The sequence below is a fragment of the Schistocerca serialis genome, chromosome 8 (genome assembly GCF_023864345.2).
Source record: "Schistocerca serialis cubense isolate TAMUIC-IGC-003099 chromosome 8, iqSchSeri2.2, whole genome shotgun sequence".
Lineage (NCBI taxonomy): Eukaryota > Metazoa > Arthropoda > Insecta > Orthoptera > Acrididae > Schistocerca > Schistocerca serialis.
The window spans coordinates 615,578,961-615,598,586 of NC_064645.1; the positions used below are offsets into that span (position 1 = coordinate 615,578,961).

At 44.1% G+C, this 19,626-nt stretch overlaps 2 protein-coding genes across 2 annotated transcripts in view; one reads left to right on the forward strand and one right to left on the reverse strand.

Moving 5' to 3' along the window:
• The window catches only part of LOC126416791 (cytochrome c oxidase assembly protein COX20, mitochondrial), a 56,739-nt gene extending 37,499 nt beyond the window's left edge, over positions 1–19,240 (forward strand). The window contains exon 3 of the mRNA XM_050084659.1: positions 18,741–19,240. Coding sequence (XP_049940616.1) covers positions 18,741–18,894 — 154 coding nt within the window. The 3' untranslated portion in view covers positions 18,895–19,240. The remainder of the gene's footprint in view (positions 1–18,740) is intronic.
• LOC126416790 (uncharacterized) lies at positions 7,668–9,325 on the reverse strand. The gene is made up of 2 exons (XM_050084657.1): positions 8,888–9,325; positions 7,668–8,064 (listed from the first exon to the last, which is right to left on the reverse strand). Exons 1-2 carry the CDS (start codon positions 9,084–9,086, stop codon positions 7,703–7,705), a joined length of 561 nt encoding a protein of 186 aa, XP_049940614.1. The 5' UTR covers positions 9,087–9,325; the 3' UTR covers positions 7,668–7,702.
• Positions 19,241–19,626: the final 386 nt, after the last annotated feature.

The window sequence follows — 19,626 nt, forward strand, 5'->3', positions numbered from 1 at the left end:
AACATTAGACTCATTTACACATATTCAGATATCACTGGTCTGATAATCAAATAATTTATCAACATCATACATGTGTCTTGCTTCGTTCACAGCCAAGATATGAAATAAGTTAAAAGTCTCTAGTCTCAAGCGAGTCCAGTATGTGAATGTACATAGAAATCTATATTCAATTGTTCATGATCAACACAGACACTGAAGAGCACAGAATATTACATCACCTTTCTTGTTCTTCTCTACCCGTGCACGGAAACTCTGTGGTCCATGCAGGAGGTACTTGTCTGCCGCTGTTCGGCCGCCCGCCGAGTCCATCTGTTTCTCGTAACTGGGTTTTGAACTGCACATACAAATAGGAGATGCGCAGTAGGGCATATTCGTTTCTCCCACTCACCTCTAAAATATCGGGTGTTCGAAATGGTGGAAGGCCGATTGGTTCTAGAATTTACTCCGAAATTCTCAAAGCACTACATCTTGTCAGCATTGTAGTCAATGCACGTGGTACACAAATTTTGATTGGCCAAGGAGAGGATCATATCCATGTTTAAGAAACCCTCTCAGTATTCAGCTAAAGTGACTTGGGGAAACTCCATTGATCACAAACCTTGGTTGCTTGACAATAATTGAACCATTTCCTCATGAATATAAGTCTAGTGTTTAAACATATACCCAACTTGTGCCATAGTCTGAATGCCTTGTTCCGTTGATGCTAAAGAGGATGAAGTTGTTGAGTCTCCAGGGAAGATAATGCAGGGCGTACAGTTGTTATTGAGGTATATTCTGTATCAGTTTTAAAAATCCTCATTGCAAAACCTGCTGAGCTTATCTATCTCCTTGACTGTACCATCTGCCCAAAAAGTAGACTGAATGTGTGCAAGACCCATCATACAATGTGTATCTAATGTAGGGCCAACTGCACCAATGCCGATTAAAAAGCGAGATAACCGAGGGTCCCATGATCACAGTTAAAGTTTAATTGCTAATACGTTGTCTCTGCTGTGCAGCACAAAATGCTGGTTAGCAAAACACTTTCAGCTAACCAGAACTTTGACTGCAGTTAACTTCATGTCTTACAATGGAAGGTGCCCATTATAAATGCAAAAATAATGATAAACACTGTCTATGGTACTTACCTCTAACCTTGGTACTTACGCACGCTTTACAGTTTGTTATCATAATGTGAGTATTGTTACTGCACTATGGAGGGCAAGAAGAGGACATTGAATTTATCAAAAATTGAAATTAGTATCCTATGAGAGGTGGTTGGCTGTTATGTGAAAGTTTTGGATGCAAAAAAATGGATTGGCTAAGCGTTAGGTAGAAACTGAAAGCATGGTCATAAATATAGCAACAGAGTTTAATTCCACTCCAGGCCACCGAGCAACAGTGTCCCATATTATTAATATTATTGTACTCATTGATAGTTTGGCAGTTAAATGAAAAATATGATTCCTTTGCATTACCGATAAACCCCCAGGAGATTGAATCCTTATGTTAATATAATCCACTGTACCAATGTTGTATGTATTGTGGAGTCATTGCTACTATGATACCCAATACATCACTGATAATTCTTTGCACTATTGTACTATATACATTAGCACTGTCATCAATAATTATATTAAATGCACCAGTTGCATATGCCCTTAATGTCATCAGAAGTCTGTTCATGATCGAGGTAGGGTTATTCTGATAAGTAGGAAATTCCAACCTTTCATCGAGTTCAGAAATAAACACCACACTGTTTCTTTTGAAATGCAAGACATTTCTTGTCTCTGAAATCTTTGAAAGGCTTTCCCCTTTCTACAAGTACACCAATACAACTGCTGCATTATTTAGATAGTTATATCTTCTGCACCATCTGAAACATCAAAACCACTGTGCTATCTTAATACAGCACTTGTTTACTTCAGTATAAGTGTGATCAATTCAAGATACATGAGCCTCTGATCTCAGTCAACTTTAACCGTGATTAACTCCCTCATCTAACTTTAACCAAGGTTGGTGCAATCGAATTTTGTGTTGAGTATGTTTAAATGGTGACATAACTTTTTTAGCAATTTATTGACATTGATGTAGTCAGCCCCTCGTGTGACAGTTGCCCCCTCACCCCTCTCCACCATCACCCGACATGAAAACTAGAATGAAATTAGAACTATGAGGCAGTTACCAGAAACAACAGAAATCATTGTAAATAAGTGGGAGGTGCTGCTGAAACCAATGTTAGGACAGGGGTTGTAACTGAATTTTCAGAACTCATATTTACCCATGGCCATTTGCATGGGACTTTGAAGGGACCACTGAGAGAAAAATTCTTCGATCATTCTTTTTTGAGGAAAGAAGTTAAAAGGATTCATACCCACTCTTATTGGCTTGCCCTTCTGCAACAGTGTGCAGGAACATTGGTTCATACTTTTTCTATCTCACCTGCCAGGGAGTGCTTCAAATTTCAGTACCAAGGGAGAGCAAGACTACTATTAGAGGTGTACATGTCCCGCTTTTAACCCGTCCATGCTTGCCCGGTGGCCAGGCGGGCAGGCCGCCGCTCGTTGTCAACAGAACGGGCAGGCTGCTTCACTCCCAGCCAAGCCAAGCAGAACCCAACCCGGGCAGGCTGCGGGAAACTTGCTTGCCTGCCCATATTACTGCTGAGCTGCGCTACGCAGCCGTTTAGTCTGTGCGCGTCATTGTCGTATTATGAACGTTAATCAAAAGTTTTTATTTTACCTGAGCACCAAAAGACAAACCCCAACATTATATATATATGTGTATTAATTTCAGGTAAAAAAAATATTGGTTTTACTTGTATATTCTTCCTTTACGCATATATTTCGGGCTTCTTATCTATATAAATAAAAGTTAATTACCAAATGTGTTGATAAGCGTAAAACTCGAGAACGCCTGGACCAGTTCGGCTAAATTTTTTTTGCTGTGTTCGTAATTCTCAGGACAAGGTTTTTATGAAATAAAATTTTTCGAAAATCGACCGAAAAATTGGAAAATTTGACAAAAACTGAAAGTGCGTTTTCATTGTGTCCGTGTGTTTGTATTGCATACAATCTTGATGAAATTTTGCACACTATACCTTGAAACCAAGAGGAAGGTCACAGTCTACATAAAATTTCGTATGGTGCATGGCAGAGGTTCCTTTACATAACGGAACTCGACAAATTGTACGTATTTATCCCGATCTTGATGAAATTTGGCACACTTGATATTCAAAGCAGGATGAAGGGCGTTGCCTGCTTAAAATTCTGAATGGTGCATGGCGGAGGGTACTTTACGTACACACTTCTACACCAACCTACAATTTTATTCCGATCTTGAAGAAATTTTGCACACTTGACCATCAAGAGGAACATCACTGTCTACATAATATTTCGGACAGTACATTGAAGAGAGTACCTTACAAAAGATTTTGACATCGTTTGCGGGTTACCATGAAAGTTCACTATGTACACATGTTTCCATGGAGTAGGTTTTTGAATATTTACATGTGCATGTATATGTATATATATATATGTATTTGTCTATAGACAAATACATATATATACATATACATACATATATACATATATATACGCATATACATATACATATATATACATAAACATATATATATATATATATATATATATATATATATATATATATATATATATATATATATATATATGAATATAATAGAGGGAAACATTCCACGTGGGAAAAATATATCTAAAAAGAAAGATGATGAAACTTACCAAACAAAAGCGCTGGCAGGTCGATAGATACACGAACAAACACAAACATACACACAAAATTCTAGCTTTCGCAACCAATGGTTGCCTCGTCAGGAAAGAGGGAAGGAGAAGGAAAGACAAAAGGATATGGGTTTTAAGGGAGAGGGTAAGGAGTCATTCCAATCCCGGGAGCGGAAAGACTTACCTTAGGGGGAAAAAAGGACAGGTATACACTCGCACACACACACATATCCATCCACACATACACCATACATGGTGTACACATACCATACATGGTGTATGTGTGGATGGATATGTGTGTGTGTGCGAGTGTATACCTGTCCTTTTTTCCCCCTAAGGTAAGTCTTTCCGCTCCCGGGATTGGAATGACTCCTTACCCTCTCCCTTAAAACCCATATCCTTTTGTCTTTCCTTCTCCTTCCCTCTTTCCTGACGAGGCAACCATTGGTTGCGAAAGCTAGAATTTTGTGTGTATGTTTGTGTTTGTTCGTGTATCTATCGACCTGCCAGCGCTTTTGTTTGGTAAGTTTCATCATCTTTCTTTTTAGATATATATATATATATATGTTTTTATGTATATATATATATATATACATAAAAACAAAGATGAGGTGACTTACCGAACAAAAGCGCTGGCAGGTCGATAGACACACAAACAAACACAAACATATACACAAAATTCAAGCTTTCGCAACAAACTGTTGCCTCATCAGGAAAGAGGGAAGGAGAGGGGAAGACGAAAGGAAGTGGGTTTTAAGGGAGAGGGTAAGGAGTCATTCCAATCCCGGGAGCGGAAAGACTTACCTTAGGGGGAAAAAAGGACAGGTATACACTCGCACACACGCACATATCCATCCACACATACAGACACAAGCAGACATATTTAAATATGTCTGCTTGTGTCTGTATGTGTTGATGGATATGTGCGTATGTGCGAGTGTATACCTGTCCTTTTTTCCCCCTAAGGTAAGTCTTTCCGCTATATGTCTGCTTGTGTCTGTATGTGTGGATGGATATGTGCGTGTGTGCGAGTGTATACCTGTCCTTTTTTCCCCCTAAGGTAAGTCTTTCCGCTCCCGGGATTGGAATGACTCCTTACCCTCTCCCTTAAAACCCACTTCCTTTCGTCTTCCCCTCTCCTTCCCTCTTTCCTGATGAGGCAACAGTTTGTTGCGAAAGCTTGAATTTTGTGTATATGTTTGTGTTTGTTTGTGTGTCTATCGACCTGCCAGCGCTTTTGTTCGGTAAGTCACCTCATCTTTGTTTTTATATATAATTTTTCCCACGTGGAACGTTTCCTTCCATTTTATATATATATATATATATATATATATATATATATATATATATATATATATAGAGAGAGAGAGAGAGAGAGAGAGAGAGAGAGACATGTAAATATTCAAAAACCTTCTCCATGGAAACATGCGTACATAGTGAACTTTCGTGGTAACCCGCAAACGATGTCAAAATCTTTTGTAAGGTACTCTCTTCAAGATCATAGACATTTCGCTGTGCGCGAATTGTCCAACACGATGACTGTGAATGTGTCAGACAGCTCTCAAATTTCAAAAAGATCATAGACATTTCATTGAAAAGAAAAAAAAAAAAAAAAATATATATATATATGGACAATTCGCGCACAGCAAATGTTGTTTAACAGTTGCAAACAATTTTTGGTTGAGTGAACGTGTTATATTGGCTGCAAAAAACCTTGATGTTAACGAAATGAATTTTCAGATTCAAAATATGACACCTGGCGAATTGCTGACATACAAGTCGGTTTATTCCGTTACTAACCAAGGTGATGTAGTCAACTATCCTACGGAATTTTTAAATTCGCTGGATTTCCCCGGATTACCGCCTCCCAATCTGTAATTAAGTCGGATCGGCAATCATGTTGCGAAAGGTAAACCAGCCACGTCTTTGTAATGGCACCCGGCTTGCGGGGAAGAAGTTAAAGAACAACGTAATCGAAGCCACAATTTTAAAAGGAAAGTACAAAGGTGAGGACAGTTTGATTCCAATATCACTAAGATTCCGACCGACATGCCATTCGACTTTAAACGGTTATAATTTCCAGTGCAGCTTACATTTGCCATGTCGATAGATAAATCGCAGGGGCAGTTGTTATATGTTTGTGGCATCAATCTTGAAAATCATGTTTTTCACATGGCTATTTGTATGTCGCATATTGCCCTGTCGGGACACCTTTAACTTCATTTGTTTACGCACCAGAAAACAAAACTATCAATGCTGCTTATCAAAAAGTATTACAATAAATGCTACCTAGCAATAAACTTAGACACTGATTCACTGATCACCACAAAAGTTGACAGATATATATGAGTTTTCATAGATAGGTGAAGAGGAGATGAACTGAGGTGGCGGAATCCAACAGAGAGAGGACGAGGAGAAGGATAGAGGGTGGGGGGGAGATGGGCCAAGGGATGGGTTCAAAAATGGTTCAAATGGCCCTGAGCAATATGGGACTTAACTTCTGAGGTCATCAGTCCCCTAGAACTTAGAACTACTTAAACCTAACTAACCTAAGGACATCACACACATCCATGCCCGAGGCAGGATTCGAACCTGCAACCGTAGCGGTCGCGCGGTTCCAGACTGTAGCGCCTAGAACTGCTTGGCGACTTCGGCCGGCCAAGGGATGGGGAGTGGGGGGGGGGGGGGGGGGGTGATCAAAGAGATAGTGGGAGAGGACTAAATGAATAGAGAGAAAATACGGGAGGGAAGATGGACTACGAGAGTATGGAATAAATAAATGCCCAGGCAACGCAATGCAGTCTGTGCTGCACTTTTCAACACCGAAACGGATGGATATTTGTACTAAAGAAGTGAACCTCCACCCCCTAAAAAGAAGATTGGTCACCTCCCCAGAAGAATAAATTTTCTACGCCCCTATTAACCACTGTACTGCAATGAGAACCGCATTAAGATTTTGGAAGTCTAGATTCTTTAACTTTAGTATGTTTCAGCCAAGTATGACACCAATTATATAAATATTTAACTATGTTTCCAGGATGTATTTTACTGGTTCTGTGAATTCATTCGAAGTTGGAAAAATCATTCTAAATTGCCAAAATGCATTTTAACAAAATCGAAGGACTTGTTTCGTATCCAGTTCGTCTAAAAACTATAGTACTGGGAATACAATGGCGACCCTGAGCCATTTTTCGCGGCTCCTACGTTTGCGTCATGAGAGTCCACACTTGTAGTCTAGGTCTGCATCATGAGGGACCATATTTCGGACCATCATGATGCAGACTAAGACGACGAGTGTTTACTTGCATGATGCAAATCTAAACGACGACTCTAGACCCTCAACACAGACCTAAACGACGAGTCTGAATCCTCATGACGCAGATATAGACGCTGTGGAGAGTGGCTCAGAGTTTCCATTATATTCCTACTACAATACATTCATGGAAAAAGACGCTCTTCATTTTAGGAGTATTTGTAGTGTCTAGGTTTTCAGCATCTTGACTCTGCATGTGGGATTCCCCTTAATATAGAAATACAAGAATAAAATTACATTTTGCAATGTGTGTGGAACTCAACAAAATAAATTGTAATTTAAACTCATAATGTGTATTGCCTTACTCCACAAATGAATATTTTATTTTGCAGAACACTTTTCAACATAAAATCTTTACAAATTTTCCTTCAGTTCCCCTGAAAGTATTATTTAGGCCAAACCAGATACTCCTAAAAATATTTGGCTACTTTTGCAAACCCAAGTAACAGAAAATGGTTTACAAACAATAATTAACGTCACTTGGAAGGATTGAAATAAAAAATTTTAGTCTAAAATAAAAATGAACTGTATGCATTACAAAATTTCTATCTCAGAAATTGACGCCCAGAAAGCACAAGAAAGAAATCTGCACTCTTAATTAGTAAATTTGCGCTCAAACTCATAGTTTCCCATTTAATGTTCTACTGTATTTTCAATGTGTCTGCTGATTAGTGTTTGAATTAATTATGACGAGATCGTTAAGTCTGTCTGCATTAAGACGTGATCGTTTTTCGCTAATTAGGTTTCCAGCGCAACTAAAAATTCTCTCACTAGACGCACTAGTGGCTGGTATATTTAATATTTTTCTTGCCACACACGCAAGTCGAGGAAGTCGTTGGGAGTTATTTTTCCACCACTGCAGAATATCTCCCTCGTTCACACAGTGTTCTTGCAAGTATCTGCTGACTTCATCATGTAGGAGAGGAGGCTCTTCTGCCCAGTCCTCAAATTTCGCCATTTTGTACGGCCCTGGATTTGTTTCTTGGTTGCTGTGATTGGGCACTTGTACTGAAACTGTACAGGTTCCAATTAATATTTGCAGAATAATGTACTACACATAGTTGAAATTATAATAGGTTTTAGATGATGCTATCATTTATCGTCCTGTAAAGTCACCAGAAGATCAAAACTAACTGCAGGACGATTTAAATAAGGTATATATTTTTGGTGTGAAAATCAGCAGTTGGCAATAAATAATGACAAGAGCGAGGTTATCCCTGTGTGTACTAAACTAAGTCCGTTAAACTTCGTTTACAAGATCAACCAGTCAAATCTAAAGGCTGTAGATTCTACTTAATACCTCTGATTACAATTACGACCTACTTAAATAGGAATGGACACACAGAAAATGCTGTAGGCGTTTTAATGACAAACACTCTTTTGGAGCATTGCTACGAAGTTGGAGAGCCTTACTATTGACGGAAGAGGTCGAAAGAGTCTAAATAAGGGCAGCTGGTTTGGTATTATCGTAAAACAGAGGAAAGAGTGTCGCGGAAATTACACAAGAGTTGGGGTGGTAATCATGTCAACAATGGCGTTTTTTGACGTGGCGCGATCTATATATGAAATTTCTATCACCAACTTACACTTCCGAATTCGAAGAGATATTGTTGAGTCCCATATACATTGGAAGAAATGATCATCAGAATAAAATACAAAAAAGCAGCGCTCAGACGGAGAGTTGTAGGTGTTGTATCCCGCGCGAAATTCGAGAAAAGGAGACAAATAAGTTGAAAGTGGTTCGATGAACCCTCAACTAAGCACTTGCGTGTGTCTTGCAGAGTAACCATGTACATGTATGTAGATGAAGAATATATGCATTATCTTAGGAGCTTACCTTCAGCACACATCTGTCGTGCTGCTTGGTAAACTTCAATTTTTTCATCCTCGGTTAACTTTCTTAATGTGCGGTAGTTAGCCACCATAAACGTTGCAATTTTATGCAACATACTAACGCACATTTTCTGTTCTAGGAAGGCATCAGCGGCTTGTTTCAAAGGTTTCATGTCCTGAAAATACATTTTCTCAACATACATATTTCACAAGTGGTTCTATAATATTCAGATGGAATAAAATTACAAACCTCTTCATCGTTATCCCGTACGGTACAGTGAGTTTTTAAGGCGTAAAACCACGGTAGAACTAAATGTAGGGTTGGACCTTTGTCACTCTCTAGATCAACTGTGGCTTCTTTAAACGGCTTAAGAAATTCTATAAGCTGGCCAGTTATATGGTGGTCATAACCCAGCATCTTATCAGAGGCACCTTCATTATGTAAAACAGCCTTCACTGAATCAATCTGAGAATGGACTGATACAAGCATGTCAAAATAACTATTCCAACGAGTTGAAACCCACTGCTTTAAAGATGAGTTCAGTCTCACACAGAGACCTCTTCTCTTGAAGTACGAAACCGTAGCCCGCACTGTATTAAGAATGGCTAATATATTTGGAACATTTTCTTTCAAAAACTGTTCGCTCAGAACATGTTTCAAGACTGTGTTTATACTATGAGCCATGCATGGAAGACGCTGATATACTTCGAGAGCTTTGACAATGTTACTGCCCTGGTCTGTGACAAACGTAATTTTGGCAATGTCTTCACGAGAAACACCCATAGTTTCTAAGCCATCTTCCAACTCGTTTCGAATATTCGAGCCAGTTTTTGGGCAGTCAGGAAACGCAGAGCACATTAGTACATATTTATTCAAACGCCAGTCTGAATTTATGTAATGCATTGTCACGGACATGTAATGCACCCCTTTGTAATTGTCTGTCCATAGATCAATTGTACTGGCACATATACCAGAACGAATCGCATGCACTATATCTGGGAGCATTTTGCTGCGCACTTTATCAGCTAAGGTTTGAACTTTCCTAGCTACTGTCACTCGGGAAGGCATAACATTTTAATATCAACTGAGCCATATTTTTTACCTATGTCGATCAGTGTCTGCCCTAAATTAAGAAATCCTTCTCCCTCTATACTGCTAAATGGTCTCAGGTCCTTAGCACACACCCCCCCTGCGGGTTCGGGGGTTAGAATAGGCCCGCGGTATTCCTGCCTGTCGTAAGAGGTGACTAAAAGGAGTCTCAAACTTTTCGGCCTTATGTGGTGGTCCCCTGTCGGGTTTGACCTCCATATCTCAAAATTTTTCCAAAGAGCGAGCCGATTGGGGAAGGGCGCCTTACTTGGTGCATTGTGTCCGTGTTGTGTTGAGAACTTTCGCCATCTTATTCGTCGTTGCATTGCAGTCTTGCCCGCTTTCCATCTCTTGGGCATCGATGCGCCCCTGCGTGCACTTTCTGCCAAGCACTGTGCAGGGCCATTTTCTGCACTGACGACGCCCATGGACCACATGTCACCTAACATCCAGCGCGGTAGCCAGTCCGTTGTGGTGGGGCCGCCATGTACCCTCTTGGTTGTAGCCCCCTGACAACACAGGGATCGCTCTACTGATGCCTGCGCCGTTCACTCCCCACGTATGCCAAGGAGTAGATGCCCATCTCTCTGGGGCATCAGGACTCCCGGCAATGGCCATCGTGCCAGGTGGCTATTGCTGTGGCTGGGTGGCGCCCGTGGGGAGGGCCCTTGGTCGGAGTAGGTGGCATCAGGGCGGATGACCCGCAATGAAGCGTGGTACATAATCTCTCGCTGGCGGCCAGCCGCCAGCAGTCTCTAAGCGTTCTCGGGCTCAATTTAATGCTCAGAAGTACGATCCGAAAATGTTCCCCTCCCTGGCCACGCCGTGGGAAGAGCGTAAGTCTCAGGATGGAGGTAACAGTTATTCGCCCCGATTCTTAGTTTGCACGAGAGCTGATGGGGAGTCTTTTCTCTCCACAAAGCCTCAGTTCTTCGTCGAGCATTTAGAGGACAAGTTTGGGGAGGTGGAGGGCTTGTCTAAAATGCGCTCTGGGTCAGTACTGATACAAACGGCATCCTCCGCCCAGTCCCGCAGGTTACTTGCTTGTGACAAGTTGGGGGATGTTAACGTTTCTATTACACCACATAAGAGTTTAAATATGGTCCAGGGTGTTATTTTCCATAGGGATCTCCTTTTGCAGTCTGATGACGAGCTGCGCGCCAACTTAGAACGTAGAGGTGTTCATTTCGTCCGGCGCGTTCATCGGGGTCCGAGGGACAATCAGGTTGCTACCGGTGCCTTCATCTTGGCCTTCGAGGGTGATACGTTACCGGAAAAGGTCAAGGTGATGGTCTACTGATGTGACGTCAAGCCCTATATCCCTCCCCCGATGCGGTGCTTCAAGTGCTGGAAGTTCGGCCATATGTCTTCCCGCTGCACTTCCAGCCTCACATGTCGCGATTGCGGACGCCCATCTCATCCCGATACTCCATGTGCCCCGCCTCCCATCTGCGTCAACTGCGGGGAGCACCATTCACCTTGCTCGCCTGACTGCAAAGTCTTTCAGAAAGAGCGCAAAATCATGGAATATAAGACCCTGGACCGGCTGACCTATACTGAGGCCAAACGGAAATATGACAGACTCCATCCTGTGAGAATGACATCATCTTATGCAGCTGCTACAACAACTGTGCTAGCTCCATCAGTTTCAAGACTTCCAGCCAGCTCGATAAGCAGTAAGACTCCTCCTGCCCCCTTGCCCGTGGGGGGCTCTACCCAACAGGTTGCTCCTGCACCACCTACCTCAGGAGCAACCTCCTCCCACCCATCGGGGACGTCCGTCCCCGCTTCTCAGCCGGAGAAGCGTCTAACTTCTTAGACTACTCTCGCCCGTAAGAGTTCCCTTGGGACCCTCCCTTCCCAGGGTTCCACCAGCGGGAAGGATGACGGCCACCAGTGGCATAAGTCCTCACCAGCGGCCGGGCGTAGGGCTTCACGATCCTCCTCTGTCCCGGAGACTGAATCGGTGAAGCCTTCCCAGCCGGTGAAACCCAAGGTTCAGTGAGAGAAGTCCAAGAGAAAGACCTCTAAGGCCAAAGAACTTGCGGTGGCACCAACCCCACCGCACATTTCGCGCTCTGCGTCTGAGGATGAAGTCGAGATTCTAGCGTCCGCTGAGGACCTTGATCTCGCTGGTCCCTCAGACGCCATGGATGCCTCTCGTACGGATACTGAATCGGTGGCAGTGAGTGAACAAGCGGCGTAAATTGCCTTCCTAGTCCTTTCACGCCTTTCTCAGCCATGGACAATACCATCCTCCAGTGGAACTGCGGCGGTTTTTTCCACCATTTAGCTGAGCTCCGCCAACTTCTCAGCCTTCGCCCTTTCTTCGGCATTGCTCTCCAGGAAACTTGGTTTCCAGCGATGCGAACCCCCGCCCTCCGTGGCTATCGGGGTTATTACAAGAACCGAGCAGCTTATGAAAGGGTGTCTGGTGGCGTCTGCATATATGTCCTTCACACTCTGCACAGCGAGTCTGTCCCTCTCCAGACGCCTTTGGAGGCTGTCGCTGTACGTGTATGGACGCCACAGGCTGTTACCGTCTGCAGTCTTTACATTCCACCGGATGGTGATGTCTCACAGCATGTCCTGGCTGCCCTGGTCGCCCAATTGCCGCCACCTTTCTTGCTATTGGGCGACTTCAATGCCCATAACCCTCTGTGGGGTGGGTCAGTGGCCACAGGTCGAGGCGCCATCGTTGAACATTTGTTGTCGCAGCTCGATCTCTCGCTGTTAAATGATGGCGCCTTCACACACTTCAGTGTGGCGCATGGCACCTACTCCGCCATTGACCTTTCCATCTGTAGCCATAGCCTCTTACCTTCTGTGCAATGGAGTGTGCATGACGACCTGTGCGGTAGTGACCACTTTCCGCTATTTTTGTCACTACCACAGCGTCACTCTTCTGGGCGCCCTAGCAGATGGGCTATGAATAAGGCTGACTGGGATTTGTTCTCCTCCACTGCCGCTTTTGAGCCTCTCTCTACTGATGACATTGATGCGGTGGTTCAATCTGTCACCACCGGCATCGTTACTGCCGCCGAATCTGCCATTCCCCGTTCTTCTGGGTCCGCTCGGCGGAAGGCTGTGCCTTGGTGGTCGCCTGAGATCGCTGAAGCGATTGAAGATCGCCGGCGGGCGCTCCAGCGTCACAAGCGACATCCCTCCTTAGCCCACCTTATCGCCTTCAAACGGCTGCGTGCGCGGGCCCGCCTCCTTATCCGCCAAGGCAAGAAGGAGTGCTGGGAGCGGTATGTGTCCACCATTGGCCTCCATGTCACTCCCTCGCAGGTCTGGGCCAAGATTCGACTCGTCTACGGCTGTCGGACCCCTGCCAGCGTCCCTGCGCTCTCACTGAATGGCGCCGTTTGTACCGACACCGACGTCATTGCAAATCGCTTAGCAGAGCATTTTGCTATGAGTTCCGCTTCTGCGAATTACCCCCAGGCCTTCCGCTCCATTAAAGAGCGGCTGGAACGTCGGAGCCTTTCGTTTCGCAGCAACCACCCGGAATCTTACAATGCTCCATTCAGTGAGTGGGAATTTCGCAGTGCCCTAGCTGCTTGCCCTGATACCGCTCCTGGGCCAGATGGCATCCACTGTCAGATGCTGAAACACCTTTCAGTGGACTGCCAGCGGCGCCTTCTTGATCTTTACAACCGTCTTTGGGTCGAGGGGGAGTTTCCGTCGCAATGGCGGGAAGGCATTGTCATCCCCGTTTTGAAACCTGGGAAGACCCCTCTGGAGGTGGACAGCTACCGTCCCATTAGCCTCACCAACGTTCTTTGTAAGTTGCTTGAACGGATGGTGAGCCGGCGCTTGCATTGGGTACTGGAGTATCGGGGCCTTCTGGCTCCGTCTCAGGGTGGGTTCCGTAAAGGCCGCTCCGCCACCGACAATCTGGTGAGTCTGGAGTCTGCCATCCGTACTGCTTTTGCCCGCCGTCAGCACCTGGTCGCTGTCTTTTTCGACATGCGGAAGGCGTACGATACGACATGGCGTCATCACATTCTTTCTACGCTTCATGGATGGGGTCTTCGGGGTCCTCTGCCGATTTTTATTCGCAATTTTCTGTCGTGTCGTACCTTCCGCGTGCAAGTCGCGGCCTCGTATAGTTCCTCCCACGTCCAGGAGAACGGTGTGCCACAGGGCTCTGTTTTAAGTGTCTGTCTGTTTTTAATAGCCATTAACGGGCTTGCTGCGGCCGTGGGAACTTCTGTCTCCGCTTCCCTGTATGCTGATGACTTCTGCCTTTATTACAGCTCTACTGGCATTGCAGCTGTTGAACGTCAGCTACAGGGCGCTATCCGTAAGGCGCAGTCTTGGGCTGTAGCGCATGGGTTTCAGTTTTCGGCAGCCAAGACCTGCGTTATGCATTTCTGCCGGCGCCGAACAGTCCATCCTGAGCCGCGGCTTTATCTTGCCGACGAACTCCTTGCTGTGGTGGAGACCCACAGGTTTTTGGGGGTGGTTTTCGATGCCCGGTTGACTTGGCTGCCTCATATCCGGCAGCTGAAACAGACGTGTTGGCGGCATCTAAACGCTCTGAGATGCTTGAGCAACACCCGCTGGGGCGCCGACCGCTCTACACTGTTGCGGCTCTACCAGGCGTTAATCCAGTCCCGTCTGGATTATGGGAGCCCGGCTTATGGCTCAGCATCCCCATCTGCGTTACGGGTGCTGGACCCGATTCTCCACAGCGGGATACGCCTTGCCACTGGTGCTTTCCGCACCAGCCCTGTGGACAGCGTACTAGTGGAGGCAGGTGTACATCCACTGCGGGTACGACGCCAACAATTACTGGCTGCTTATGCTGCCCATGTTTTTAGTTTGCCCGGGCATCCAAATTACCGTGTCCTGTTCCCACTGTCGGTCGTCCATCTGCCGGACCGTCGGCCCCGGTCGGGTTGTCCGATCGCCGTACGCGTCAAGGAGCTTCTCTGCCGGCTTGGGTTTTTCCCTGTTCCGCCTCCTTTCCAGGCGCCTCTGCGTACACCCCCGTGGTGTGTTCCTCGCCCTTGCCTTCGGCTCGACTTGGCACAGGGCTCGAAGGACCCGGTCCCTCCAGAGGCCTTCCGCCGCCGCTTTTATTCCATCCTTGCCACGTATCAGGGCTCTGGAATTGTTTACACCGACGGTTCGATGGTTGCTGGTCGTGTCGGGTATGCGCTAACTCTAGGGGACCATTCTGAACAACGGTCCTTGGCGGCTGGCTGCAGCGTTTACACTGCTGAATTGGTCGCCATCTTTCGTGCCCTAGAGTATATCCGCTCCTGCTCAGGTGAGTCCTTCGTTATCTGTAGCGATTCCCTGAGCGGTTTACGAGCTCTCGACCAGTGTTTCCCTCGTTCTCGTCTGGTGATGGCTATCCACGAGTCTCTGCATACTCTTGCCTGTTGCGGCCGCTCTGTGGTCTTTGTGTGGACCCCCGGTCATGTCGGTATCCCGGGTAACGAACATGTTGACCGCCTGGCGAAAGAGGCCACCAGCAAGCCATCTCTGGACCTTGGCCTCCCAGAGACTGATTTGCGGGCAGTCTACCGCCGCAAGATCTTGGCGCTATGGGACGATGAATGGCGCGAACTGACAATGTCCAATAAACTCCGTGCTGTCAAGGAGACGACGGCTGTGTGGCGGTCATCCCTGCGAGCCACTCGCAGGGACTCAGTAGTTCTTTGCCGGCTCCGCATTGGCCACTCCCGGCTGACACACAGTTATTTACTGCGCCGGGAGGACCCTCCTCTGTGTCGCTGTGGGGCAGCTTTGACAGTGGCCCACATTTTGCTGGCCTGCCCCCTTTTAGCTGTGGTCAGGCAGACATTTGCGCTGCCTGCTACGCTCCCTGCCCTTTTAACAGACGACTCCACTATGGCTGACTTAGTTTTACGTTTTATTCGGGCAGGGGGATTTTATCATTTACTCTGAGTGTTTCTGTTTTATTTTATCGTTTTGTGTTGATTCTGGCCTTTGGCCTATGATTTTACACTGATTTTTTAATGTGTTTCTAAGTGGTTGGCTTTTCCTTATTTATTTCTATGGTCGGCCAACCACCGTCACACTCTGTGTGGTTTTAGTTCGTTTTGTCTTGTCCTTGTCTCAGTTTCTCTTGTTCTGTATCGTCTGTGATCTCTTCTGTTCCTTGTTTTTATTCTCTGTGGGTGTTCTTTGTCTTGGAAAAAGGGACCGATGACCATGGCAGTCTGGTCCCTTTAATCCCCCAAACCAACCAACCAACCAACCAACCTTAGCACACATTTCGACGCACTTTTCGGCCACTAAATCTTTGTCCTCTTTCAAGATATTTACGGAGTGAGGGAACTGCTTGTCAAATTTGCACACATGTCGTAACATACTCGAGGTTCCCGAATAAGTACTTAAGAGCTTTTTACATAGTTTGCATTGAGACACACCTACCGATTTATTTGAAGCGGCCTCATAAACACACGAAAACGTTTCCCATGCGGCACATGTATTCGCCAGTTGTCAATTTTTTTTCAGTCTCACTAAAGTTCGACCTATTCATTGTGCTGCCTCCACCGTTGCGATAAATGAACTGCAGGCTAACTACCTGGCTACTCTAGTCACGGTAGCTTGACAGCGCAACCTGTTGTCAGGCGCAGCAAGCTGAGCGGGTCCTGTGAAGTTTGGCAGGCTTGCGGGAACCCAGGTAGCCCGGGCTTGCGGGAGCCCGTATCGCCCGCATTGCCCACTATGCCTCAGTACACGCACACTCTTGTGTTTACATCGCGGCAGGCTGACCTGCATGAATGGTTGCAGAGGTGCTAGGGGCAAGCAGGCTGCAAGGGAAATTTGTACACCTCTGACTACTATGGCTTAACCCATTACTTGTAGTGGTCTAATAACATTAATTTATATGAAAGAAAGTCATAGCCGGTGACCTATGTTTCATGCTGCAACATATAGTGGACCATATCCTCATCTGCTGTGTCTGTATGAAGCTACATTCTGGTCTGCAGATGGAAAGGAAAGTTACCAGCCTATTGACATTGACATCATCAGACATTAAGCTATTGTTGATGTGAACATGGATTGTGGAGGTAATCAGTTGTGGCCCCATTGCAGCAATAATTTAAAATTATTTAGGGAAAAACAATGAGCAGCGTGACTGGAGAAAGATTTTAAGGCATCTGCTCTCGAGTTTGAAGTCATTTTCTTATCCACTGCAGCACCTCACTTGACATACACTGATGAAAATGCAAAGCGCTACACCATGAAACAACTGTCCATCACATACTAGGTATTGAATAGTTAAACTTTCATTCGATTTGGAATTGATGTCCATAATCAACAACAGTATGAGTTGTGAGCTCCATGGCCACAAATACTTTCGTGTATTCACTGCATCATGGAGACAGCCTCTGAACACCTATGAACTACATCATATGTCACAAGAAACACTCCCTGTGTGTGTCAAGAGTGGCATCACTGCTGCCACAGTCTTCCAGCCAGCAGTCATGTTTCCCTCCACCCCTCACTTACCTTCTTCCCAATCTCCTTTCTCCTCTCACTGATACCACCCATCACATCCCCTCCCTCCAATCAGGCTGCAGCACAGGCCAAGGTAGTTGGAAATACACTAACTGAATTGCCTGGGTATGTATTTATTCAACTTCCACTAGTCCAACTCCTCCTGTCAGAAAGTATATGAGATGTGTAACAAGTTTGGTTGAAATCGGTCAAACAAACACAAACATACACACGAAATTCAAGCTTGAATGTATGTTTGTGTGTCTATCGACCTGCCAGCACTTTCGTTCGGTAAGTCACATCATCTGTGTTTTTAGATATATTTTTCCCACGTGGAATGTTTCCCTCTATTTTATATATATATATATATATATATATATATATATATATATATATATATATATATATATATATATATATATGTGGATGGATATGTGTGTGTGTGTGCGAGTGTATACCCGTCCTTTTTTCCCCCCCTAAGGTAAGTCCTTCCGCTCCCGGGATTGGAATGACTCCCTACCCTCTCCCTTAAAACCCACATCCTTTCGTCTTTCCCTCTCCTTCCCTCTTTCCTGATGAGGCAACAGTTTGTTGCGAAAGCTTGAATTTTGTGTGTATGTTTGTGTTTGTTTGTGTGGCTGTCGACCTGCCAGCACTTTCATTTGGTAAGTCACATCATCTTTGTTTTTAGATATATATACATACATACATCAATTGTTATATAATCTATCATATCTCTCTCTCTCTCTCTCTCTCTCTCTCTCTCTCTCTCTCTCTGTGTGTGTGTGTGTGTGTGTGTGTGTGTGTGTGTGTGTGTGTGTGCGCGCGCGTGTGAGAGAGAGAGAGAGAGAGAGAGAGAGAGAGAGAGAGAGAGAGAGAGAGAGAGAGAGAGAGAGAGAGAGAGCGCTCAGAAGGAAGACACTGAGTAGAAACTCAGCAACATTTTCAATTTATTCATAATAATTCACCATCTTTACATCAATGAATATAACCAGACAAAGCTTCACACACACACACACACACACACACACACACACTACAAATCTTTTTCATTCTTTGCAATAAATGTTCTTGAATTGAATGTAAACAAGTATACAATTTATGCAATGTCACCACAATCATAATTTATTGATAAATCTATCTGTCGTTATCATTTCAGTTTTAGAGGATACAAGGCAATCCCTTTGTACTTTAAGCTTTTGTGGCTAATATTAAAGGAATGTTTTTTTTTTTTTTTTTTTTTTTTTTTTTTTTTTTTTTTTTTTTTTTTTTTTTTCAGGATTTACTGCCGGTTAAATTGGTCAAAACAGAAATTTGAATATCAGAAACTTAAATACGCTATGAAGCAACAAATGCTCTATGAAGGTACTGAGTTAGAGGAGAAACTGAAAGATTATGCTAAGAAACTGGAAGAAAGTGAGAAGTTAAAATAATTTTCAGGGATTTTGCCATCAAGTTATTTATTTTATATTTTTACTGTACACTAGTTATTCAAAGTGAAACATTTTCTTTGTTACCGAGTGAATTTTTCATTCTTTGTTAACAAGTGAATTTTTCAGATCAATATTTTTGTAAATGATTGTAAGTTGTAATCATTTGTTTCTGTTTTAATGTGCTTTCTCTGAAGGCTCTCCTGTCAAGTAATATTTGTGACATATTTGTATAGGACATGTTTCATTAGAGAAATGTTTTGGAATACGTGGTCTTTTCACACTTGCTGTTTAAGATGTATAGCCTATGTTCCATTGTTATAAATACAAACAAACAATTTTAAACTTATTTCCTCAATGACAGTTGTCTTTGACATCAGTTTATCACATATTTATGAACAAATATCTATTAATTTTCTCTAAGCTTCGTGGATTTATATGTTCTGAGGATTGTGCAAGTACCAAATGCCAAGTGAAATGTTTCTTGCTTGCCTAAATCCTAGAGTGTCACTGTAATTAATATTCTTTTATAAAGTTCAACAACAATATGGAAAGGAAGGATTGCTGTGCTTTTGTGAATGTGGAAGTGGTTTTTACTTCAGAAGAAGGTCTTTGTCCGAAAGCTTTAATATTTTAGCAGTTGTATTCATTGTCTCTGTCTGTGCTCAATGCCTCCTCTATATAGTGAGCACACTCTTATCTTTTCCATATTGTTGTTATTCCATAATGGACTTC